Source organism: Gasterosteus aculeatus, chromosome 20 (assembly GCF_964276395.1).
Source record: "Gasterosteus aculeatus chromosome 20, fGasAcu3.hap1.1, whole genome shotgun sequence".
NCBI lineage: Eukaryota > Metazoa > Chordata > Actinopteri > Perciformes > Gasterosteidae > Gasterosteus > Gasterosteus aculeatus.
In genome coordinates, this window is record NC_135707.1 from 17,996,257 (window position 1) to 18,023,076 (window position 26,820).

General features: G+C 46.7%; 3 protein-coding genes across 3 annotated transcripts in view; 2 read left to right on the forward strand and 1 right to left on the reverse strand.

Annotated features, from left to right (window-relative positions):
- Positions 1-2,547: 2,547 nt before the first annotated feature.
- Positions 2,548-11,302, reverse strand: sacm1lb (SAC1 like phosphatidylinositide phosphatase b). Its single transcript, XM_040164274.2, has 20 exons — positions 11,063-11,302; positions 10,385-10,482; positions 9,413-9,487; positions 9,208-9,335; positions 8,872-9,021; positions 8,552-8,611; positions 8,419-8,452; positions 8,031-8,132; positions 7,763-7,848; positions 7,505-7,591; positions 7,355-7,423; positions 7,175-7,254; positions 7,008-7,106; positions 6,773-6,911; positions 6,212-6,281; positions 6,016-6,088; positions 5,365-5,458; positions 4,642-4,734; positions 4,494-4,551; positions 2,548-4,365 (listed from the first exon to the last, which is right to left on the reverse strand). Exons 1-20 carry the CDS (start codon positions 11,089-11,091, stop codon positions 4,229-4,231), a joined length of 1,761 nt encoding a protein of 586 aa, XP_040020208.1. The 5' UTR covers positions 11,092-11,302; the 3' UTR covers positions 2,548-4,228.
- A 4,626-nt stretch (positions 11,303-15,928) lies between these two features.
- fbl (fibrillarin) lies at positions 15,929-21,210 on the forward strand. The gene is made up of 9 exons (XM_040164296.2): positions 15,929-16,512; positions 17,618-17,755; positions 17,871-18,005; positions 18,236-18,330; positions 18,418-18,588; positions 18,674-18,806; positions 19,049-19,161; positions 19,458-19,603; positions 20,403-21,210. Exons 1-9 carry the CDS (start codon positions 16,503-16,505, stop codon positions 20,422-20,424), a joined length of 963 nt encoding a protein of 320 aa, XP_040020230.1. The 5' UTR covers positions 15,929-16,502; the 3' UTR covers positions 20,425-21,210.
- A 206-nt stretch (positions 21,211-21,416) lies between these two features.
- dyrk1b (dual-specificity tyrosine-(Y)-phosphorylation regulated kinase 1B) overlaps positions 21,417-26,820 on the forward strand; it is a 33,721-nt gene continuing 28,317 nt past the window's right edge. The window contains exon 1 of the mRNA XM_040164295.2: positions 21,417-22,327. The gene's annotated coding sequence lies outside the window, so the exon portion shown is untranslated. The remainder of the gene's footprint in view (positions 22,328-26,820) is intronic.

Consider the following 26,820-nt stretch of genomic DNA (forward strand, 5'->3'; position numbering starts at 1 on the left):
CAAACCGCCTATGGGTGTGGTGACAGACATCTTTTGTGCGGGACGGACTCGGCGGCAGCTTCCTGAGGAAGCTAACCAAAGTCTTAATTTTTCACTTAATGAAAACCATCTCAGCTGGGTCAACCTAAGGCAGGTGAGGAAGAACTAAACTCTGGCACCATTTATATGTCTGGTATCAACATGTAATCTGGATCCATCAAGCTTGGGCATTCTCCCCTGAATGGGTCCGTCGAACCAGGAGTCACTAAGTCAAGACAAAGATCCGGCAGGACGTTCACAGTTGACAGCACAGCCCAGAGACGACAATAACACACACAGGTCAGGTGTTGACAGCTGAGACAACTCTATTCCATTCATATGCATTATGCGTTTTTATAACTGGGCTGCTTTGTACTTTACCACACAGCAACTTAAAAGTTGTTTGGATGCAGTATTTCATTGAAATGAGTGAAATGTCTTGGCAGCCTCTCACTTCTTGCTCACTTTGGCTAATCTGAACTGGTATTTTAAGCTTGTTTTTTCATCATCTGATTGGATTAGCAAGAAAAGCACGGATATGATCGGCATTGGTGAAAAAACCCACCCCAGTGGACCAATACTAAACAGCAACAAGCGCATTCAACATGTATGAAGTAGCACATTAATGATCCCCAAACTGATCGACGTATTTAGTAGTGACCCCCTACCGTATATATCACATGCAATTGTTTTATATTGAACTGGGCCTGGTGCCAAGTATAAACACAACTTGCTATTACGCATTCAAAACTAAGCTAATCCAATAATTCATGGTTTTATTTTAAACATGTGCACGATACAGTGAGTTGGGTTGCAGTGATATTTATAAACAATCAAAAACAAAGCAAGAAACAAGCTTGTTGTTTTCTCACCTGTCTGTAGAGGAATGGTGTGAGCTGGGTAACTGCACACGGGCCTTTAACAGCGTTACAGGGTGCATGAGAAAAGGAAATTACAAAAGACTTATAAAACAATATAACCAATAAAGCGCCATCTAATAAGAGGCTCAGAAGCACTAAACACAATAAAACAATAAATGGGGCAAACAATGATGCATCACAAGGTCAAGGCTGTTCAAAGTACTGCTGCAATTTTCCAATCTGGTAAATAACACAATTGTTGCATGCTGAAGCTAATAGATGCTGATAAGGGGGCCTGAATAGGACGCCTACGGTAAACATGGCTCTCTGTTTAGAGGAGGAGTCAAAACGTTTCAGTAGTCAAGAAGTTTGAGAGAAATGTCATAAAACACCACCTTTGAGCGTCTCACGGCAGCTTTTATTAACAGGAAACGCAGCGGTATCAGCTCAACTGGGTGGAGTTGAACTTTTAAGTTTTGTTTTTTAAAGATTTTACTTTAACATGTGTATTTTTGGTTTATTTCATCACAAATCACACACATACCTCACATTACTACCGAACACCGCGCTGCACGCACTTAATCCACTTAACCTTGATGAAAGCCGGATCTGTTTGGGCCCTTCATTGGCTTTCCTGGCGCCGTAAAGGCTCAATGACTGAACAGGTCGCTGATTAGATCGCTTCTTTACACCAAACGACACATCTACAGTCAATCAAGCGTTTTACTGCAAAAACAACCGAGGACCCTGCGGTCGAGCCTCGTAGGTTCAAACGAGCGGCACACAGAGCGGCGCTGCAGCATCGGCCCGTGTTTCTGGACGGTGAAAAAACGGACGATACGGTACACAGAGTCACAAGGACTAATGTAGAGAACGGCCAACAAATGGAGCGGTTCAAGACCAAAGCAGCAACGTCAAGGCCGAGTACAAACTACCGAGCCTTCACGTCGCATTGCAGCCAAAGTGCTTTAACGCAGAGTGACGCAGAGTTCCCTCTATTTTGGGCTAACGTAAGATATTAAATAGGAGTGCCGGATATGTCGGTCACCTAAATGTCTTACTCAACTTGTTGTTGTAATGAGACACTTTGCATTGTACAAAGAATTTGTTTTTTGGTAGCAAACATTAGCATCCAGTTAACTTGGATGATGACTGGAGATACAACTTACTGTTTGTTGAGCAAACCTTTCAAATTCATTTCAGATTTCTGTTAAAAAAATAACCTGATGTGACCAGGAAGGGTTATTTCTATGCTCTGATGAGGACTCTGATGTCACAGAGACATAACAGCATCATGAAGTAACCCGACAACCTCCAGCGACATCACAAACAAGATGGTGACGGCAAGAATACACTAAACTCAAGGCTTCCAAACAGCATTTCAGACCAATGGGGGGGAATCACGTGGCCACGTCCACTTCTATACAGTTCATGTTCTAAAGCAAAGCAGATTAGTTCAGCAAAATAATGTAATAGGCAAAAGTATGTGAAGTTACCACTTTGAAAGGTGTAAGAGGTCGATGCTGCAGACCAGAGGCAGCTGGCATAGCGAGACCATAACTGTCATGTAGAAATTCTGTACCAAAGTTCCAATTTAAATCCTGAAATCTTAAAATAAAATATAAACGGTAAACATGTAGCCATAACGAACAAAATATATGTATGCAAGTTTGTCTTAAATATTTTATTTCATCTAGTTTACGTAAGATTTCAACTGGAAATTCATTCAGATTAAGGCATAACAATTTGAATCCAAAATGTTCATGACTCGTGCTACAGATCTGGACCACTTACTATTTAGAAAACAATTCTTAATACAATAAATTGGTGAATGCCACAGATTCTCATTAATCACTTACACGAGACCCATTGATCAAGAAGCATGAATCTAAATTTACAGAGTCAAAGTTGATAGATTTGTGTGATCGTCCTTAAGTTGAACATCCTCTTGGAACAGAATAACTGGGAAATAACGTCTCTCTGTCGTACTACCCAATAGAACAGAACATTAAATATTGTTAACATTTACCATATACTCAGGAATGTCACAGATAACATAACAGGCAAATCTGTATATCCATGCATCTCCGTGCCAAATGAAAACAAGCGGTTTGTGATGGTAACTGACGCCGACTGCTGTAGCCAACTATCACTAAAGCGAGGGTTGGCATTCTTCTGATAGAACATGTAGGTTGTATTAGTTTAAGTTCTCATGGGATTTGGAGCATAAATAAATCAAGTGCTCAAGGATCGGACGGGCCGTAGGTCAGTCAACTCTCTGGATAGATTTGGCCAATTCTGGAGCGACTGCTGCTTTGGAAGAAGAAGAATTGGTCCTCTGGGCTGTTTTCTAGCGGACTCTTGCTAGTTTTTGGACTGCACATATCCCTCTTCTCTGGCCACACATGTTTTATGGTAAATAAACGCTGTTAGTTGCCTGGGATTACAGTTGGTTGTAATGATTTACTCCGACACATGGCGGTCAACATGTAGTGCTCAACAAACCCTCTCGCTCGCACTCGTTGAATACTGCCGCTTGGTCAGTGCTCCGACGCCGGTACCAACGCATCAGGTCCTCTCAGAAAAGGATGTACGGGTAAAACCTTCGCATGCGCTCTGAAACAATGCTGCCTTGGACCCTGACAGATCAAACTTGTATGAGGATTTCCCACTCACAAAAAAACGTGTTAAATATACAAGACCCCTGACCAATTTCACAAGTATGTTGAGTGAAAAAAAGTGCACCTTTCAACAAATCGGAGGACTTCTGTTCATACACTGGCTGTGTAATTGAAGTTGTCGCAGAAGAAGGCCGATTACCTGCAGCCTGAAGAAGAGGACAGGCTCATCAACTTGTTGCTGGTCATGAATAATTGACGCAGGCAGCGTCTAACCCCAGACAACGCATCTCTGCATGGATGAACATATATTGGCAACAAGAAAAAACAAAAGGCAAAAGAACTGATCTCAATAAAGCCATTAAGAGTATTCAATGGGACGTATAGTCCCACTGCATTCCCCTGAAATCATGGAAACAGTCACATCCAGAAAGAACAAACTCCAGAGGTTTAGTGTCCAGTAAAACAGCAGACAGACAGTCCTGTCCACATGACAGTAGCTGCAGTGTGGACAGCAGCCGGCCCCGTGCACTCCCAGTCCCTGTCTTTACCGCCGTCGTCGCGCACGGGGCCCAGCCTCCGCTTCCCACCGCCATCCTCCACTCCACTCCACCCCTTCCGTCAGTAAAGGCTCCAGGCCTGCGGGTGCTGTTGCTGGGGGTAAAGTGACGAAGAGCCAGAAGATGAGGCGGTGAGGTCGCCAGGGCCAAGCTGCTTTCCACACGCACACATTCAGTCCAGCTTCTCCTTCTGGACCAGCTTGGGGGCGTCTACGAAGTCCAGTCCATTAAAGAGGATGAGGCCCCCCGTCACCACGCTGGCTGTTCCCCAGAACAAAACGTAGGCCAGCGTCTCGGTCCACGTCTCACCTGATGGGGTGGGGGGGCAGCGGGCGTACAGTCAGCAAAGCACATTTAAAAAGAAACTCTGAAGCATATCGTTACGTTTTTTTGTATAAATGTTTCTGTTGATTTCAGTGAATTGCAGTTTTTCTTACCAGCCATTAGCAGGCAGATGATGCACATGGAGAACGCCACCACCATGACGATGGGCAGCTAGAAAAGCAAAAAGAAGTCACATTTTTAAAAAAGCCTCAGGGACAAAGAGGAAAAACATATCCATCCATCTTCCAGAGCCATTCTTACCGTCAGGAACTTCCAGTCCTTGTTGTCCCGCATCGGAGTGGCCCAATCCGCCTCGTCCACAGCGTAGTTCCCCAGGAACAGGTCAATGGAGTCCTGCGTTACAACACAGCGACTGTTTCCTTCCATTTGCCATGAGAGTGCGCCTCTAAATGACCGACATGCTTTTGGGATTTTCAAATGTATCTTATTATATCTATCTATCTATCTATATAGTCTAGGCAATAATCTGCTGGAACTAAAGATGAGGACGTTTCACCTCCTGCCACAGGGGGCCAAACTACAGCTGGTACACTTGGTTCCCTCCACACACCACCAGATGGTGCTGAACAACTACTTGACCGTCGTGGATTACTTTGGCCTCCGGGATTTTTGCAATAGCGTTAGCGTAGCTGGAATAGCATAAATTATGCTCGTGTCATATGCTGAACTGGAGAACTTCTTGGATGAAGACGAACAACGTTGAAGGGTTTAGATGGAAAGATGTTTTCGCTCTTCTTCCTACCGGCTTCAGAGTTTGACTGACAGGTAATTTACTACACTTAAGTCACATGACTTCTTAGTTTTTCTTGATATGACCTGCAATGAAAAAGGTTCAGGCACCCAGTGGAACCTGACAGATTTGCCCTCAATACTGAACATGTTAAGTTCAGCTATTAAATAGTTAGTAAAAAAAAATAATAAGGCACTAATCAACACATAAAATACACAACGGTTAGGACCCACCTGTCTAAAGCCATCAGAGAAGTTGTTTTTGTAATATCGGATCATGGAGTTCCAGCCGTCCATCAGCAGTCCCCACTGAGTCCTCTTCCCTGTCCTGAGAGATCATTGTGTGAGTCAACAACATGCAGGAAGTCACTAATGTCCTCATTGGTTGGATGCAAACCGTTTTGTTATCCCCTCTTTGTATACCACCATCCAATCCCAGTTACTGACGCCATATCGTGCTCCCCAGAGGGTAGGCCCTCTCCACCGCATGTGAACTTAACCTTCTGAAGCTCCAAAACCATCGCAAAAAACACTGTACATCACAGCCAGAAGCTTTAAATGTGATACCTCATCAAAAAACATTTTAATTGCCATGCCTCATTTAGAATCTAGAAAAAATACATTTGAATTGAACTAGATTCTATTTCATTTGTACGACCACAAGTCAGAAGCTTGGATAGAGCTGCTCGATGCAGAGCAGAGCGGAGGATACAAGGAGTAGAAAAAACACAACGCCACAAAACTGCTTGTATTTCAGAGAGCTGATGCTCATAATTAACACAAATAGACCAACAAGCAGACCTCCATCCTGAATGATCCTTCGGTCATCAGCAGGCAGCTAGCACGAGTTCAGATACACATTACTGGTTGTCTCTGAAAACTGACCTGGTGAAGTCGGTCTTCAAGGCGCCGGTGCCGGCATACTGCTTGGCACAGGCGTCGGCGTTGTCTGCCCAGGCTGCGCGTGAACGCACGGTTTCGGGGGAAAGAAGAGAACAGATCGTGTTAACATCCAGGACCCTTCGATGCCTCAGGCTTCGACAGGTAATCGGTTCAAAAGGAAACCGCTGCGTGAGCCCACCGTTTTTGAACATCTTGCCAAAGTCGGCCTGCTCCTCGATCTGCTGCCCCGCGTGAAGGACTCCCATTCTCTGCAGCCACACAAACACACATTAACATGGGGATTCATTTGGTAAAGACTACGGTATGAAGCTTATAGTGTGTTACATGATGTTTCAGCAAGGAACCTCCCAGTCTTCTGACCTCAATTTCAATCTGCTGTAAATGCAGAGCCAAATCCTTCCTAAATGTGTATCGGCCTTCAGATGAACCAACGAATTTCAGCATTTATGATCACTACAACACATTTAGGTCGTACTTCCCCTCCTTTCCTTTTTCAGAATTTTCTCTTTTTGCTCGCGCCATCACGCTGCTGTATATGAGCAGGTACAATCCCTCACTTTAATTGTGAAACATCCGAATTGAGTTCCGGCGTCTATGTTCTCGCTGAAGTCACCGGACTGCTGATCATGTTTTTTGTGAAAATATGCGACTCCATAGCTCAGTTCAGGAGGTGTCTCTAAGTATAGAGCCTGGTACTGCTGCATGAAGTCTCTGAAGGTGTGGGATGAAAGGGTCGTACCCGTAGCTGGGACTGCAGCGAGCGTTGGGCCAGCATGCTCTGGATGACGTTGGTGCGGTCCAGACAGTCCATGCAGTTGCTCCTAAACGTCCCCTCCTGGGTCGACATCACCTTCCCGTCTGCGTCCACCAGGAAATATCTGGAGACACGCACACCATTACTTCTGCTGCAGAGGCGGATGTAGATATCTACCTGGCGCACGAGGCAAAAAAAATAAATAAATAAAATGACTCACCCAAATTCGTCCTGCATTTCAGCGACCATGTCCACCAAGATCTGCAGGCGGTGCCACCTCATCCGGCTGCACTCCTTGTGGAAGTCAAAGGCGATGTACCTGCAGAAAAAAGTAGGCGGTTACCAAAACGTAGTGATGACTTCTCATTTCAGATGGCGCTAACTTACTTGATCATGCCGTTTCCCAGGCTGGTCACCAACTTGTCGAAGGCCAGCTCCAGAGGCTGTTCTGAGCCCTTTTGGTTGATCTGACGAGGGAAACCAATATGAATTATTTCGAAGAAGGGTCGTATTATCGGACTGAACGGTGTGGAATCAAAACCTTTCATAAAGTAAGTGACATCTTACCAGGTTCAAAATGACTTGTCTTCCGTACAGGATAATCTGAGAGTCAAAGTGTCTCTGAAATCCGTCCAACTACAAGAGAACTACAGTGAGAAACTTTGTGGGGGACAAAAAGAAACGTGTTCATTCTGGCGTAGATGAGAGGCAGCTTACGTGGTTCACGGTTTTGCTGATCTGTGGTTTGGGCTTGTACTTGAGATTGGGCCGTTGGGACCAGTAGAAGGGGATGGACCCTCGCGTCTACAAGGAGACAAAACAAGGGACGTACAGCCTTCAGTGGGTTTCTGCTGCTGTTCAATACGGAACCAATCTAAAGAATGTTGGTGGTCGTATGGACGGTTGTCGTGATAGAACCACAACCGCTGGGATCCGTCCTTGTGTCTCTGCCGGGGCACCAATGCTTCTGCTCACCTGAACAAACGAGGCCTTGGCGCTGTTGTACTGCACTATCTGCTCCGTTTCCACGTAGTTGGCAGGATGGCCTTCTGAGTCGATGCCTGCGGACAGAAAAAAAGTTTTGAAAGGTCCGGCCATTGTAGAACTGATATCCACAGGCTTTTTTGGGGGCAATAAATTGGCTGCAAGTGTGTTTTCAACATGTTTGCAAAACATTTGTTAAAGTGTCGCTAAACAATCTTTGTGAACTCATCCCACGTAGACGCGAGGGCAGTGGTGTTACCTCGGACATAGTAGCGCACTCCGGCTCTGAAGCAGCTTCTCCTGGAGATAATGATCCAATCAAAGACCTTTCCGCTGATGCAGCCCGACTTCATAGTGATGACTGGTCCACAGGCGGTTAAGAAAACTGACATGGAATAGGGAGGACTCCATGCGCCGCAATTCAATAAAAATGTTACATAACGGCGTTGAGGGCGGTCGGGACGCCCCGGTCTGGAGAAACAGAAAAGGCCAACAGCAGTGGAGCAAAACGATGTACTGCTCTTAGTGATTTGTTTCTGTCTCTTACTCCAAACCACCTTCTGTGGGTGATACAGAGAGTTCACGGGGGAGACGGGCCAGACATGAAAGATCCCACAAAAACACCACCAACGAGCAAGGAAGGATACAGCCATGGACGACAGGAAACACAAACTTGTGTAACTGTAAAAGAAGACCGGTGTCAGGTGAGGAAACGCTTTACATTGCTACCATTATTATATCAGGGGGGTTGTGAGAAAAGGCTTGTGGGTTCAGCCTCACCTCCGGCTGTGCGATGAATTCCCTCAGCAGGTGGCCGTTCCACACAAAGCGCTGATCTGCCTGAAGCACGGACAGTTAGAACCAGTTAATACCCGTCAGAGGGGGAAATATTACTACGTTAAATATTAGATTGAGGTTTTTTATTCTACATACACAATAGTTCATTTTATGTGAATTTAGTTCCCATTTCATGGGTAACATGAATTGCGTATTTTATTCTGTGTCAGACTGTATATGGTATAAAACACACCCTTTTCACTAAAAGACAGCACACAAGAAAGAGCTTTCTTTGGTTTTGAACGAGGGAAGGTTTATCTCACCCGCTCAAGGAGGCTCATCTCATGGAACTCGGGGCTGGTGTTGGCCAGGCGCTGCAGGGTGTGGGTCAGGTCGTAGTCCGTTGCAAAGTAGAAGGCTTCCGTGTGAAGCACGTTGTTGATCATGGACAGGAAAGCCTTGTTGTCCTGCATCTGAAACAAAGACACGGACCAGCTCCCGAGGTCAGACGGGTAGAAGCTGCTGCTAGCGGGTGGCACCACCATGAAAGAACATCCAGCAACTTGAAGGACATTTAAACCCTCTAACTTTGCTGACCGCCACCCCGAGCTTTTTTAGACATCTGCCCCAAGTGCAATGAGGACTCATGAGACACCCACCTGGGTGTCCGTCAGGTGCAGGATCGTCTTTTTGTAGGAGACGATGTCAAAGTCCACGGCCTTCCACACGACGTGGCCCAGCAGGTCCCCCACCTTCTTCTTCTTTGTGATGACGACCAGGTACATGCCTGACACAGAACGAGTGGTGTGAGACGAGAGAGCCCTGCTGCCACCTGCCGACGGCCACCCCGTCCTCTCAACTCACCTGCCACCAGGCGGATGGTCCCCATGAGGCCGCATATCGGCCGGGTCTCAGCAGACGCAGGGATGTCCCTCCTCACTGAGGACCAGAGCAGCACACAGCCAGCGTTACGCAACAAGTCTCAACTGGGCTGCTGGTGAAGAGCAAATTCAGACGAATCGAGAACAAGTGACGCCTTGAAACCGGCTTCTGATGTGATCGTTACAAAAAACAAGCCATCATTGTAGCCCAACTACAAGTAAAAAGCGTCGACGGTCATCTTTACTTCCTACAACCAGAGCTTCCCAAACTATTTTTTGTAGACCTACTTTTTAAAAAAAAACATCACTTCAAGTCAAAACAAATGTGTCATTTATACAGAACCTTATATTTACTCGAAGAGTAATAAAAGAGCACTTTGATAAGTCACAACTAAATATTCACACAAGATAAATACTTGATAAATGACAGAAAGTAATTGGAAGGCGTTGACGAGCCATCTTGCTCTTTCATTTTCTCTAATAAGTTAAACAAATGGAATGTAACGTTACACAAGAGAATGAACTAAATGATTAACACAACTAACCCTGCGATTTGAGTCTGTGCCCAGCTGGAAAACACTGATCCATTATGAGGTCATTTTGTCTTATGTATTTCTACCAAGATGCTGTTTTTTATTATTTATTATTTAGTAATGAACCATTATATCGGCCCCCAGCCCTAAAAAAAGATGTACATTTTTACGTTCGTTCTGTGGCACATGGCATCCATTATATCATCCATTAGATCCCTCCTCTGGCGTTATATTCTCCTTAATATAATAATATGTTTACACCTCGTAAAGACCTCTGAGGCGAATGTGTCATTTGTGAATTTGGACTATACTAAAGGAAATTCATTTAAAGGATGATGAAAGTTTGCAAGTTTGACAATTAATTGTTTTTCCCCGTCAACTAATATTTGCTTAGGCCACGTCACGCGCTGAGCAGCGCTCACCTGTGAGAGTCGTCTCCGTCGACACCCGGTCGATGGCGAGGACGTCCTCGGATCCCTCATCAAGAGCCTCCACGTAGAACTTCTCTGGTGTTGTGCGCCTAGTGTGTGTGTGTGTGTGTGTGTGTGTGTGTGTGTGTGTGTGTGTGTGTGAGACAGACAGACAGATGTTTAAAACCCCGCGAGCACCATCACCACCGCCACTGTGTAACACCGTCACTCCAAAAGAAACCTGCGGACTAGAGTCAACTGGCGGAAGACTGCGCAGCGCGCCGACAGGGAGCCCAGTTAGCTGTTAGCAGTTAGCAGTTAGCTAACGTTAATGGAGCCGTGTGGCCGGCTGGAAGCAGCCAGCAGAGCCGGCTCTCTCCTATCTAACGCTAACGTTAGCTTCACCCGGCAGCACGGGACTCCTGACACACAGCGGTAGGTTAGCGACGTGCTGCTGTCATATCCAACGCGATTTTAAAAAAAAGCTCGTTAGTGGGGGAAAGTTTATACGGAATGCGGTGCGGGTAACGTTAGCATTGTTCGAAACACGATGGCGGCGCAGACGCGGTGCACTAAAGACGCAGCGCCGCTCCGTCGTCTGGCCGCGTTCGTGCGGCCGCTCGCCTCTTCCCTCCGTCCCAACGAAACAAAACGCGACGGCGTGTTACGCTGTTGATCCGCAGCACTTACAAGTTGAAACTCTCGTAGGTGCTCGCCATCTTTCCTCCCGTCTGACCTCAATGACGTGTCATCGACACACCGGCTACTTCCGTCGGTAGCTGCGGGCGCTGCCGCAAAGAGACGCCAGGTGGCGCTGTGGCGATGCGAGTCGCAGACGTCATTTCACATTTACACGTCTAAATGCTCAACCCACACTAGTCATGACAACCCTGTATGACTGTACCTTGCATATTTATTTGTTTTCTGTGTATATATATATATATATATATATATATATATATATATATATATATGTATGTGAAAATGACAATATTTGTAAAATGTGATATCTGCGCAAATGATATGCTTTTCCTGCACGTCCCTGCCTGCGATACGCACGTCCTGTCTTCATCTCCTCCCTAAACCCTAAACCGCCAGGGACTTAATGACGTCACCTGGTAAGTGATTGCGTGTGAAAGTCTGTGAGGGCTTTAAATGGTCTAAATATGAATGCGACAGCACTTTGCTGCAACATTGTCACGTCACCATGACAACGTAAAAAATCTGAATTACAATTGAGGGTATTTTTTTGATTTTACTCTTTGATTTCAACGTCTTTCAGGCTCTTTCCTCATAAAATGGGAGGTCATTTTAAATGGTGTTTTACGTTGGCTTTGGTGACAATATTTTATATTTTATGAAACGATGAGTGTGAAATATTCAAATAGACTTCACCCTTTTTATTCGTTTCTGAGACTGCTTGTGCCTGTTCTTTACGTGGTTCACTGTGTTTAAATCATTTCCCTACTTATGATGATCAATGATGTGTAACGTTACATTTTTAATTTAAATTAATGTAACCACTATGTATGGTTATTTGTCAATTAAATGTGATGGAATCTGCCTCTGAGTCCTCTGCATCCCTATTGCTGTTTAAAAGTGTCGTAACTGGAATTTATTGAAACTTTGTTGCAGTGTTTCCCACCTGGTCTGTTTGTTCCAATTCCAATGCCCCTTTGTTCGGTTTATGTTTACACTGCGACATTTAACACTGGACTAAATATTGTAAACAAATACCACGCATGAACAAACTGTTCTCTCATTATTCCAATTTTATTGCAGCTATAAATAGGCTCTGTGTCCTTCTTTTTTAATTGGGGGATTGGGGGCACATGAACCCAGTTGGGATGTAGAAGGGGCTGGATGGCCTAAAAAGTTTGGTAAGCACTGCCCTAGAGGACACTGGACCTTTTTTCTCCACTGGAAGGGCACCGAGAGGTGACTGGATCCAATTTATTCTATAAGAGCACCTGAGGGGGCACTTCATCACGTTTTCTGTACTCTGAGGGCAATTCATGCTGTTTTCTTTCAGCATCTAAGGGTGAACCCCTTTAAATATACATCATTAAGTTGTATTACCTCACATTTACAATCAGATAAAGACTCAAAACCAAATTGCGGTTGAATCAAAAACTGTCCATCAATATAGTACCATAATAGGAAACCTTACGAATAACACACAATTAAAACGGATGATTCAATTAATTTTATTTTAAAACCCTTTAACCTTAGATAAACGGCAGAGGACGAGGGACAGAATGCAATGGATGTCATGTATACAGAATGAACAACGTAAAAGATGTACAATACGATCATTCATACAACAGAAATGATTAAGATGCAGATGGCAGCCTCGGTACGTCAGTGCTGTTTATTTTTGTTATTAATTCTGCTTTCTGTTGGGATTCCCGGAGCTCTTTCTCCAGAGATGAGCTCATGAACCTCCAGGGAACAACTCCCAACTTTTATCTTGTCTAATGTTATGCACCAGCCGCCAAGTCAAATTCCTTGTATGTCAGACAACATATTTTGGTAATAAATGTTCCTGATTAAAATATTGAGAGTAGTAAGCCAGGTGTAAACCTTTATGCTTCTGTGTTTTCACGCAATGGGCTTTTGCACACGCAAAAGCCCATTGCGTGCGTCAACCAATTTTTCTAGACTAGCGGTTAAAAGCTATGCAAGCCTCACGCAAAAAAAAGGCGATGAAAAGCAGCAGTGGTGATGCACAGGGCAATAAAGTCTCCAAAACAAACCAACGACTTCCACACACAAAAACGTCATTCTCTAGGTCGTCTTCGACAAAAAACGTTACTCCACCTAGTGTTCTGGACGGTGAATTGCTTCACCGTGAATTGCTGCACCAGCCTTAAGGCAGGACCACTGCAGGAACAACTGTCATCAGGTATATCCACCACCAGACGTGTCCACCATCAAACGTAACCACCATCAGACGTGACCACCATCAGACGTGACCACCACCTGACGTGACCACCACTAGACGGGTCCACCACTATTAGACGTGACCACCACCTGACGTGACCACCACCTGACGTGACCACCACCTGACGTGACCACCACCTGACGTGACCACCATCAGACGTAACCACCACCAGACGGGACCATCACCGTCATACGTGACCACCACCTGACGTGACCACCACCAGACGTGACCACCACCAGACGTGACCACCACCAGACAGGACCACCACTATTAAAGGTGACCACCACCAGACGGGACCACCACTATTAGACGCGACCACCACCTGACGTGACCATCATCAGACGTGACCACCACCAGACGTGACCATCATCAGACGTGACCACCACCAGACGTGACCACCATCTGAGGTGACCACCACCAGACGTGACCCCCACCAGACGTAACCACCATCAGATGTAACCACCACCAGACGTGACCACCACCTGACGTGACCACCACCAGACGTGACCACCACCAGACGTAACCACCATCAGACGTAACCACCACCAGACGTGACCACCACCAGACGTGACCACCACCTGACGTGACCACCACCAGACGTAACCACCATCAGACGTAACCACCACCAGAGGTGACCACCATCAGACGTGACCACTACCAGACGTAACCACCACCAGACCTGACCACCACCAGACCTGACCACCACCTGATGTGACCACCACCAGACCTGACCACCACCTGATGTGACCACCACCAGACCTGACCACCATCAGACGTGACCACCATCAGATGTGACCACCACCTGACGTGACCACCGCCAGACGTGACCACCACCAGACGTAACCACCATCAGACGTAAGCACCACCAGAGGTGACCACCATCAGACGTGACCACTACCAGACGTAACCACCACCAGACCTGACCACCACCTGATGTGACCACCACCAGACTTGACCACCATCAGACGTGACCACCATCAGATGTGACCACCACCTGACGTGACCACCGCCAGACGTGACCACCACCAGATGTAACCATCATCATATGTAGCTCCAGGCTAACCTGAGCCAGCCCTAACTATAAGCCTTATCAAAGAGAAATGTCTAAAGGCTGGCGCATGCTTCTGCGTTTGCTTCTGCGTTTGCGTCATCGCGGACACATTTGTCCCGTATTTTCCTCCACAACTTTGTGTTCCTCTCGACCGGCAAACCAGCGTTTGTGGCGATCTCCCTCCGTGAATCCAACCTGCTTCTACAACCCGCCAATGACGGCTTGTATAAGCGGTCATATTTACGCATTTTTATCCAACAAAAGTTCTTAAATCTGATCCGTTCTCTCGTAAACATTCTTCGTTTTAATAATGGCGGTATCGGGCTATGAAAGCAGAAATGTGAGACTCCGTAAAGGACGTAGTTAGCGGACCAATCGCAGCCTGCGGGAGGCTTGCGTTGCTTGCGTCGCTTTCGGAAGCCTGTGGGGAGGGAGAGCACAAAGACTTTAGGAGAGGGTAATGTTGGTTTATGATTACAGTAATATGATTCATATTTAAAATAATGATGATGATGGCAGCAGCAGCAGGTGTCAGCATGGCCACGGTAGGTGTCAGGACCAGGGTCCAGAAGGAACTACGATCTACGGAGACCTGCTAGGGGAGAAAGCACAAAATAACTCCCGGAAAGAAGCTGAATTAGTCATGTGCATTAATAAAACGTGAATTATTGTAGAACGAGAGCGTGAGCGAGGAGCTTGCTGTGCCCTAAGAAGTCCCCCGGCAGTCTAAGCCTATAGCAGCTTAACTAAGGGCTGGTCCGGGCTAACCTGAGCCAGCCCTAACTATAGGCAACATCAAAGAGGAGAGTTTTAAGCTTTACCTTAAAAGAGCTGACCGAATCTGCCCCCCGGACTGAAAGTGGAAGCTGGTTCCACAAAAGAGGAGCTTGATAACTGAAGGCTTTTTAAAACCATAGGAACAACAAGTAACCCAGCATCTATGGAGGGCAGCTGCCTTGTAGGGCAATACGGTGTTATAAGCTCTTTAAGATACAACGGTGCCTCACCAGCAAGTGCCTTGTAGGTGAGAAGTACCTTAAAATCTATTCTTGATTTAACAGGGAGCCAGTGCAGAGAAGTTAATACAGGACATAATATGATCCCTTTTCTTAGTTCTTGTTAATACACGTGCTGCAGCATTCTGAATAAACTGGAGAGGCTTAAGAGATTTACAAGAGCAGCCTGATAACAAAGAATTACAGTAGTCCAGTCTAGAAGTAATAAACGCATGAACTAATTTTTCTGCATCACTTTGAGACAGGAAGTTCCTGATTTTTGATATGTTACGTAGATGAAAATAGGCAGTCCTTGAAGTCTTCTTTATATGCGAGTTGAAGGTCATATTCTTGTCGAAGAGAACTCCAAGATTCCTGACGGTGCTGCTGGGTACCAGAGCAATTCCATCCATAAAAACTGAATCACGTGACAGCTGGCTTCGAAGGCGCTCTGGGCCAATCAAGATAACTTCTGTTTTTTTGAGTTTAGCATCAGGAAGTTGCTGGTCATCCAAGTTTTGACGTCTCCAAGACATTATTGAAGACTAACAAGCTGTTTGTCTCTTCTGGTTTGATCGACGAAGAAGTGGTTTAATTACAGCTACCGTGAAGGACTGTGGTACATGTCCTGTGAACAAAGACAGATTCATAATATCTAATAAAGACGTGCTAACTAAAGGAAAAACTTCCTTAAGCAGCTTAGTCGGAATCGGATCCAAGAGACAAGTAGAAGATTTATACATAGAAATTAAAGAAGTCATTTGATCAAGGTTGATGGAATTACTGCCTTGTAGGTCAGGGCAACGTTTAATGTGATTCTTGATTTGATGTGTTTGATACATTTCTTATGGATCAATGCTACATTTTTAACTTGTATTCCTCTTCCTAATACACCTCTGTACCTGCCCATGCACCAGACGTTTTGTCTGTACTAACGGTAGATGTGGCCCCTCCATGCCGGTAGGTGGCACACATGTTGTCGGCGCTGTGATACACGACGCTCGTCGGCAGCGTAGAAGCAGCGAGTCGGCGTGTAGCGGCACACGTGGTCAGCCTGCGTCCTTCCAGTGAGAGCAGCAGCAGCAGAGGAGCGCAAGTGTCCCGTTGGTGCCGCAAATAAACTGCATTACAACATACAACATGAGGCCAGGTAAGTTACCCCAGATATGATAGTACTTTAAGTATATATTTAAAAACAATGTGAGTGTTTACTTTGTTTAGCGGTCCTCTGTGGTTTTATAGCTGAATGCGCTGATATGCGCTCGGCCTTCCCCGCCACGCTGCTTCAGCTCTCCGCCCGGGGACTTTGTTCAACGGAGGAACTAGTGTCCCAAAGCGTGTGGACGCGTGTGCTTTTAATGTACGTCCATGCAGCAGCTGAAATATAGTGTGCATGTAATAGCGGTCGCACGTGGGGGATAAGCGGCAGCGCGGCTTGCAGCGCTCACGAGTCTCTTAACACACGTGTTGAGCCGCCGTGCGCAGCAGCGACCCGCACAAGTAATCTCGTTTACGGCAGAATATTGCGCACAGCGGTCAAAGTATTCTTTGCGGTCTAAAGCCTGATACGTTGGATAAGACCGCCTAGTTTATCTTTTTGTGTACCGCTGACACGAGGCTAAAGCTAGCTGTAGCCCTAGCTAGCGGTAGCCGAAGCTAACCCGCTAACAGCCCGGATTGGAACCTCGTGCGCGCGCTGATATCCGGCCCGTTCTTTAAAACTCACCCGGCTGCGGCACGTGGAAACACACGTTTGTTCGACCCTGACCAGAGAGCAACACAACCCGGTATGTTGTGGGGTGACTACACCCTGGACTCGTGTGGGGAAACGCTCCCGGGGGTATTCGGTAAAACACAGTAAATGCTACCGTGAAAGTGAAGTTACTGCTGTCTCGACAGCGAGGGGCTCAGTGTTGCTACCAGCAACCATTTTGAGAAAGTGGGAACTAATTAATACCGTTCAACATACAGCTAAAGTGAAATTAACATTCATTCTAAGATACACTCTAAATGTATAAATGATTTAATATAACCTAAATAAATGGAACGATCATTGCTAACCGTGTGTAACCCGTTTTCCTCCAGAGAAGCACACTGACACATATTGTGAACATCTCTATTCTCTCAGCAGCAGTTTGCATGTGATGGAGCAGTTATGTGGCGTTAAAATGCATATTTTCGCTGCAGTGAGAGCTTCCCGGTATGCGTTTGTAGAGCCACGGCCCTAATATCTGTGTTCTGTGTTTGATTTTAAGGCTTTTCTCCTCGTGGAGACCGTGGAGGACGGGGAGGACGAGGAGGATTCGGTGACCGTGGAGGACGGGGAGGATTCGGTGACCGTGGAGGACGGGGAGGCTTTGGTGACCGAGGACGCGGAGGCTTCAGAGGGAGAGGTCATTATCAAATATCATAGTATTGATGTTGCAGTTTGAGTGTTACTTTAATTATACATACATACATACTGGTACTACCAGAGCAAAGGTGTATTTAAGTCTTTCTTTTCCTCAGGTGGATCATTCAGGTCTCCCGATGGTGGCGGATTTCGGGGTCGAGGGGGTGGACGAGGAGGCCCCAGAGGGAGGGGAGGCAGAGGAGGCTTTGGTGCCGGGAGGAAGGTCACAGTTGAGCCACACAGACATGAAGGTTTGTATTACTACGGTTAATGACCCATTTATTCTATATAACTTGTCAAAGTCTGTCTACTAGTCGTATGCACTGATAAAACTTATCGTGGGTTTCATCAGGGACGCGCACCTGTCTGACTGTCAAAACAGATCAGATTTGTTGTTTCCCTGTAACTAGATTTAAATTTCCTATTGGCTACTGGTGTTTGTGCCCTAGAAACTGACTCCTGTGTTTTCATCCCCACTCAGGAGTGTTCATCTGCAGAGGGAAGGAGGACGCCCTGGTGACCAAGAACATGGTGGTGGGAGACTCTGTGTACGGAGAGAAGAGGATCAGCGTGGAAGTAAGATGGCGGTTCCTCGCATCCCAGATGTCGCACCGTAACTGCAGAGCTTTTGGCCAATGAAAAACATTCTCTGTTGTCCGGTAGGAAGGCGAGCTGAAGATCGAGTACAGGGCCTGGAATCCCTTCCGCTCCAAGCTGGCTGCAGCCATCTTGGGAGGAGTGGACCAGATTCACATCAAGCCCGGGGCAAAGGTCATGTACCTGGGAGCGGCCTCTGGGACCACGGTGTCCCACGTCTCTGACATTGTTGGACCGGTGAGTCCTTAACTCTTGGTCAGTCGCAGAACTTAAAGTTGTGTTTAATTCAACACAGGTGTTCTAACAGTTGTGTGTGTTACAGGAGGGGCTGGTCTACGCCGTGGAGTTCTCCCATCGATCGGGTCGCGACCTTCTAAACGTAGCAAAGAAACGCACAAACATCATTCCAATCATCGAGGATGCCCGCCACCCACACAAGTACCGCATGCTGGTTGGTAGGTAGTCCCGATCCGCACATGTTAGTGGAGACGCCTGTGACAAAAACTATTGGAGTACATCTCATACATCAATTCATGACATTGACACTGCGCATGACATTTTTATTTTTGATTTGACGTGGTCCCGTAGCTTAATGTATTCTAGAGGCCAATGGAACGGGGGGAAGCTTCATTGGGTGGTTGTGCTCGTCGCTGCAACAATGAGTGAATAGTCAGTAACGTTCTCCCTCTTTCTTTAGGAATGGTGGATGTGATTTTTGCTGACGTTGCGCAGCCGGACCAGACCAGAATTGTTGCTTTGAACGCCCACAACTTCTTGAAGAACGGAGGACACTTTGTTATCTCAATCAAGGTACGCTGATGTCCGCAGCCCTTCACACCGCGAACATGAAGCACAACGCAACAACTCCTCCCTCTTAATAGCACGACCTCTAAGGTGGACCAGCAGTTTTCCTTAGTGGAACATTCTGCACCTGAGCTCTGCATTTATTTCCATGAACTGTTTGATCGGTTACAATCCAATATTTCTATGTAATTATTCTTTATCTGACATTCCTGCTGCATGTTCTCTGCTGTTAATTTAAGACAAACATAATGAGATGTGATCATATGTATACAAATGCACAATTTTATTTTTTTAAACTTCAGGCTAACTGCATCGACTCGACGGCGCCCCCAGAGGTGGTGTTTGCCTCAGAAGTGAAGAAGATGAGCGCTGAGAACATGAAGCCTCAGGAGCAGCTCACGCTGGAGCCGTACGAGAGGGACCACGCCGTGGTTGTGGGCATCTACAGGTACGCCCACAGCAGACTGCTCATTAACGCTCCACTGTGACTGTTCGCACTCCACCAATCCACACCTGCATGGTCTCTAATGAAGCTGTCTGGCTTTAGACGTCTGGCAAATAGTTATCGTAAAAATGATGAATCTAGTTTGCGGTGAGCTATTCAATCGGGCTTGCGACATGCGTTGGCGGCCGGCTCCGAGCTTCACTGCTAAATCATTGTCCCAACTTCAAATGGTTGATGGTTGTGATCAAACTTTGTTTCTGCAAGCAAATCGACGTGTAGATGAAAGCTAGTCCGTCAGGATTGTCCATCTATACTTAATGGTTAAATTAGGACCTGCTAGTCTATATCAAGCTACTAGGTTGACACAGCTCCATCTGGTGGACTGTTTAAAAGTTGAAATGTCCTTACCCATGTCTAGTTTTGGACTCATTTCAAGGTCCCACAAACATGGTGTACTCTGATTCTTGACAAATTCATTAAAATAATCGGTCATATCTACCAATGCAGCTGACTGTCTGCACAAGTCGCTGCTTAAAGGCATTTCATATAGTTTCTTCATAGAGTTCAAAGCTCTTAAACAGGTGGGCCTGGACTGTTTTATCAGTAATCCTTTGTCGCGCTACAGTATCTGCAGGTAAACGCTAATAATGGTATCCGGTAGTAAGTACCGTAGGATGTGATTAGAAACTGTCCCACCTTTCCTACTGAGTTTCCCAGGTTGACACACATTCATACAGCGTTATGCTTTTCTTTCCCCCACGACATGTTATGCTAACATGTTTGTTTGTTTTTGTCTCCTCAGACCTGCACCGAAAAAGAAGTGAGGGACTCAAGACGGCGCTGGGTTTTTAAACCACATCTGCTTTTTATTTTCCACTGCTCTCCTGCCTTGTACTGTGAGACGACAGGAGGGTCGAACATGTCGGGGTATCTTTCTTTTCAGTTGACTGACCGAGCATCCAACCGCTGGCGTCTCTATAGCCGGCGGGGTTGGGAGAACACTGCATAACGTTTGTGTGCCAGATTGGAGTCGTGTTTTTGTCATGTGTGCAGCGCTTTACCACCCGTAACTTCACACCTGTGGCTCGTACATTGAACTGATAACCTGTTTCTGTGTAACTGCACATCAGGAAGACTAATACAACGGCAAAATATCCAGTCTTGTGTATTTATGGGATCTCATTTGGTTTCTTGTTTGGTCAGTACTTTATCACTTCCATGCTCCTCATTCTATCATAGAATCTTATTTTCTTATGTCCTCTTTACCTTAAGCTCCATCCGACTCATCGACACAGTGCTGATCAGGTGGCTGGTGAACAATAAGTCATCTGTCATAACTTGTGTACAGGCTCAATGTTGTGTGTACTAATTGCACAACACTCACATTTTGTAGCTGAGGAAGCCGACTGCTGAGGTGTTTAGTGGTGATCGTGTGTACAGACAAATAGAGACGTGCCCTTTTCCTGACTTGTAGTTTGGCCGCACAGTCCTTTGTGTTGGCGGAATACAACAGTTGTAATTTGCAACAATGTATGCGTTGAACAGTTTATATATTTGTTTTTTTGACATATAATGCCAACTTTGTTTTAATAAAATGTTTATGATTGCTATTTTGTTCTTCTGATCTATGACTATTCAGACTACTGACCCGTTTAACAAGCCTCAGCAGATGTCCAGGTCTTGCGTTTCACTTTGACAGCACAAGCTGATGCGCAACCAACCCGCACAGGAACTATTAAAACCTGGATTTAGAACTAATGTTTGGCCTCCATCCACCAGTTTGAGGGGACTTGTCTCCGGTGACGTGTTGCCGGTGGACATGAATCGTTAAAAGCGGTTTAGTCACGCGCCACCGACTGCGGCGTTCCGGTAGGTTGTATTACGATGTGAAAACCAACTATAAACGACGGTAAACGTCAACTTGGGTGAGTTACTCGGGTGACCGTCCGCGGCGGATTTGTTTTGGCAGCCATTTTGTGGGAACGTTCCTCCGGCGCGCGCCGGGCCGTGCTCGCCTGGCGTCGGGAGTGCGCGCTCAATGCAGCCCCTCTTTGACCGATATTAACATCACGGAGGGGCCGGCCAGCACAGAGCTAGCGGTAGCTGTGCCTGCTGAAATACGTGCGGTTCTCCTTAACGCCTGCCGGTACCGTGCAGCGGACCATCGGCCGGACGCTGCCCGACGAGCAGCCTGCAGTGTGCGGACTGTCTTACTCTTAATTCCAATGGCAGTGTTTTATTAGACAGCTAGCATGCTAGCTTGTGGCTAGCTAATGTTAGCTTCTTTCCTTTTTAAAAAATTTTTTTTTTAAGTAGGCGGGCTTGTTACCCCATAGGGGCCTACGCTCTAATTGTATGGTAGCATAGTGCATATCTGAGAATACCTCTCGGAACAAGTACATTGCGTTGGCGGAGCGGAAAGAGGACTGAGGTGTCGGTGGTCGCGGCGGCGGGCTGCCCACCTCCCCTTAGGCACGGCTAGCTGCGCCGCGCCGGCAATCTGCCCCCATCGACCGGCCGCGCGCTGCGCTCCGGAGAATAACGCACTTTCACTGGACACCCATTCCGCCGGGATTTTATCGGTAGACAATTCTGCCAAACCCATTACTTGGATTTCGGAAGAGAGGCGACTGGTCCGGGGGAGGGGGCTCGGTTCGTGTGGACGGGGGGAGATCGGGGTTCCGAACATGGCTGCTACGCGGGACTTGGTTCGACACACCGCCTGAGGTAAGAAATCGCCGGTCTTTTTTTTTTTTCCCCCCCCGTGCACGTATGCATTCGGGGCAGCTTGGTTCTTGACACTGACTGTCACGCCTCTAACATGGATATTAAATCCGCGGTACCGGGGCTCGGTGGCGTAATGTCACCCCTTCCTACGTTCCTCGCCCCTGTCACCCGGCCTCATGTCCCCGCTCCTCCGCCGTGCAGGTGGCTGCTATCGGGACGCAGGCTGCGGAGATATTACGGCTTAATGTCGGCGTTGGGCACCGGGGTCGTGTTAAACAATTAAGGCATGTAGCGGAGACGTGCGCTGTGATGATGGACCACATAACGTTACCGCCTATTCGCAGCATGCGATGTCCTCTAAGTCCATGAACCCCCCCCCCGGGCCCCCCCCCGGCCCGGCGCCGTGTGACCGCGCTTCTAGCGACCAACACTCGGCCCACTTCAAGTCTTTGGATGGTCGTGAAGAAGCCAACAATTTAATGTGGATGTGTCTGCGTGCGTGTGCGTGCGTGCGCGCAATCTTCAGCCGCTTAGGTACCGCGACCTGCCCCGAGTCAACGCACGACACCAGACAGAACGGGCAGAAGGATGCGTGTTAATCGTGCGGGGGGGTGGATGCGTTGCTCCGCATGTGGACCCTGTAGTTCACAGCAGGTGGTTAAACCCCGATGTGACATGCGGATGGCCGGCCGGCAACCCCCGACTGTCCTCTGCAGGTCTGCAGCAATCATCAGCTAGAGGCTAGCCGCTAGCTTAGCCACCGCAGCAGCCCCAGCCCCTTCCCTGCCCCGGAGTGCAGGCGCACAGGGCTCCGTTGCCGGGAGATGGCTGCTCCCATTAAAGGAACGAGACGAGGATGATGAGACCGCTGCTGATGCACAGCTGGAAGACATCTTGACATCTCTCGGCCTCCTCTCTGTTAATGACTAACTGAAGACGCTGTGGTCTGAAATTTTGCCTATTTCGATTTGGTTTGTAACAAACTACCCCCCCCCCCCCCTTCTTCCACATATACAACGACACACACTAACTGGAATTAGGGTTACTGTTTTTCCTAAGGTGAAAACATTTCGTTCTTTCCCACCTCGTTTTTATTCCATTTATTTATCTTCTCAAATCATCTTGAACCACTACTAAGGATGACTGTCATTCTTCCACATCTACGGGAGAAAGGACACGTTCCCTACGGTGGAGGCTTCCATCAGAAGTGTCTTGTTTTATGAATTCATTGTCATTTAGCTGCGTGTGACTTACTTGGCAGGGAATACCACTGCTGAAAAGCCCAGGCTGAAACGAGTCTTGATGTTTGCAGATTGCTGCTAGGTTGTCCTGTCCACATCCCACCGCAGAGGAACCAGTCGAAACGTTAGTGCCGGCTGGCAGCTGCGTTCATAGTGAAGCTGAACCTGCTCCGTTTCATTCGGCCTGGAGGAGATATAAGTGGAAAAGCACCTGCGTCTACTCTGCAGATTAGCTGCTTCCCACAATGGCTTCACCAGCAATGAAACGTGACGTTTAGCTTCTGAAGCTATTGCATGTTTCATTATTGGACAGAATGTTCGGAATCTCTATTTTATAAGGATGTTATAAAACATGTTAACGTGCACTGACATTCTTGTCAGCTGTAACAGCACTGAGGCCGGGATGTGCACAGGGATGCTGTGTGGAGTCCTGTCTAATGGACCCCAGACTGGGGGCATTGTGGGAGCGGCTCTGCTCAGCGTTCTCTCGCTCCAGCCCACTGACACAATGTTAAGTCAATTCTGTGTCTTTTGGCCCTTAAAAGCCAATTAGTTCCCTGACTGACAGCACAGCTGTGACAACAAGCTCAGAGTGTGTGTGTGTGTGTGTGTGTGTGTGTGTGTGAGAGAGAGTGTGAGAGACGGGTAGCTTCGACCCGCTCATTGAAACATTTAAAACGTTGTAGTCACCGATAGACGAGGTTCACAGGGAAATCTTGTCTCTTGTCTCTTTTCTCTTCATCCTCTACTTCCTGTCCCATTCCGCTCTGCTCCTGTCTCTGTTACTCCAGATGAAACTTTTTGGACTCCAGCTGTTGCCTGATGTGGATCGTTATCTATCTACCTCTGTACGCATCTGTCCATTGACTAAATATGCGTTTGTGTTGATCGTGTCTTGGAATATATATATTCTACTATATTATTGTATATAAAAGATAGTTTTTTTGTTGACGGTTGGTTTGATTCATTGTTGTATCTTTTCCGTGGACTCCCATGGCCTCACCCCTTTTAGTGTCGATGTGGCGCAGGGGTAGAGAGGGCGCGCCGGGAACTGCAAGGTTGGTGGTTTGAGCCCCGGTTGCTCCGTGTCCCATGTCGAAGTGTCCCTGAGCAAGACACCTAACCCCTAAAAGCCATCCAAAGTCGCTTTGGATAAAAGCCTCAGCTAAATGACCTATAATGTAGTGATTTGGCCTCGCCCACTATCACAGATAAGCTAACGGTTAGCGTCGTGCCGCATCTCTAGCGAAATGATCATCTGATCACATGACGTGAGTTTAAGAAGCAGCCAGTTAAACGTCAGACTTAGATTTGAAGTGATCCGCCATGGTTCTGAATCAGGTCCATGTGGAGGAAGGAGCTTCTGAAGTACAGCATCATCTGAATGAGTCAGACACATTTACTTAACATTTTATCTACTATGCAGCTCATCTCCTTTTCTGCTTGCAGGTACTGTGTCACTAAACGGGGCTGTCAACAAAAGGAGATTTGATGAATGGATTTAGATTCAATGACAGCACTGAGCATGTTGCAGCTCCTGGAAGGATGCACATGTAGCCCGGTTGTCTTTATTCTTTAGGAGCAGATTCCATATTTTGGACTCAAGGCAGGAGGCAAAGCGGACGTGGTTCCCTCCTGCTGTTCGGGACCATGCAGACGCCCTATTGGGTGTTTTCATGTAGATAAAAGATCTATGTATTGAACCTGCAGGACGATTATACCAATTTTCATTATTCATTCTGTTCAATGTGACCCCAAAGTGTGGTCTACAGTCAAGCCTTTAAAAACACTCCACCAACCGTCTTACCACTGCTGCTAATAAAAAAAAATGAAATGGATAAGGGCTCCTTCTTTTCTCCACAATACATTTTCAACATTTCTTCGGTCTCTGAGTAACCCGACGATAGTAGCCTGCTACAGCTAATTTGGTATATTTTTAATGGTGCCAAATACAGACTAAAAAAAGATTCCTGCACCTAATTAACTGACTCTTTCGCAACTTCATACTTCCTGGTTACATCGGCCATGTGATGGAAACCATAGTTCCAAATTGAAGAGCATTGATATCCCTTAAAAAGAAGTAGGGGACATACAAACATACACAAAAGCAGAGAAAGACAACGTGTGCGTCCATGTCATAGTCATAGACCGATATAGCTGCGCAGCACAGCGCGTCTCTGCTGCTAGTCCCACTGGAAGGTGGAGGAGGTCGCTCCAGCCGACGTAGTTTCGCTCCCTCCGCTAACGAGTATGAATTTAAGTGAGGTTTGTTGAACAGAGTCTATAAGCAGAACTCTTGGAGAATAAAGAAAGCCTTCTAGGGCTTCCCCCCTCCCTCGGTAAGGTTAACATTAATAGCAATCAGATTATTAGAAATACCCACTCAGTCCTTAAGAGACACGCAGAGTGTCCAAGGATCTGCAAGGTCACGGCGTGGACGCTGAGACCTTTGCTTGCTCCAATCAAATGTTTGTTTGCTACAAAAATACATCGTATGTTCCTAAAAATATATATATAGATATTTTTATTTATGATTACCATGTGTTTGCGACCCCACCACTAATCATTTTTGTCAAATGTGTGCTTGAGAACCTGTAGGCAGAGGACGCCTGCGTGAGACGCAGACTTCACGTGTGACCAGTGGCGGTCGGGAGTTTTCCTCGGGCTGTGCGTGTTGTTGGGTGATGGGGATTTTCTGTTTTTTCTTTTCCTGCGTTAAACTGCTCGTATACTTTAGCCCGTAAAGTAACGTGGGTGACTTCCTCCCCCGATGGTCCCCATTGTCTTTGGATGTGGTTCCATAAAGCAGACAGGCGTTTGTGATAAAGGAACTCGTGCTTCCACTCGTTACTTTTTCATGTTTTTTTTAAACTTCTATTTACTCCTTTCTTTCCATCAACGTGCTTCGATATGGAGGCAAACTTCTCCTCAGCTGATGACGGCCGATGCCTGGAATGGGGGAGCCCCCCCCTGAGGACCCTTCACATCCTCCATGTTGGCCATGCTTGTACATGGAAATATATTGATGTGACAAACCCCCGTATTTTAAACCTTCATCATATGGTTAAGAGGACGTGTGTGTGAAGTCTTTTGTTTGTTGGTGATGACATCGGCACCATTGCCACAGAGATGCACAGAATGACTTCACAATCAAAGGAGGAAGACGCTTTACTGACGATGCAGTGATGGATGTCTGTGGTGGTGCTTTCTCTGAAATATGTGTCGTTGACTTTACAACGGTTACAGAACAGT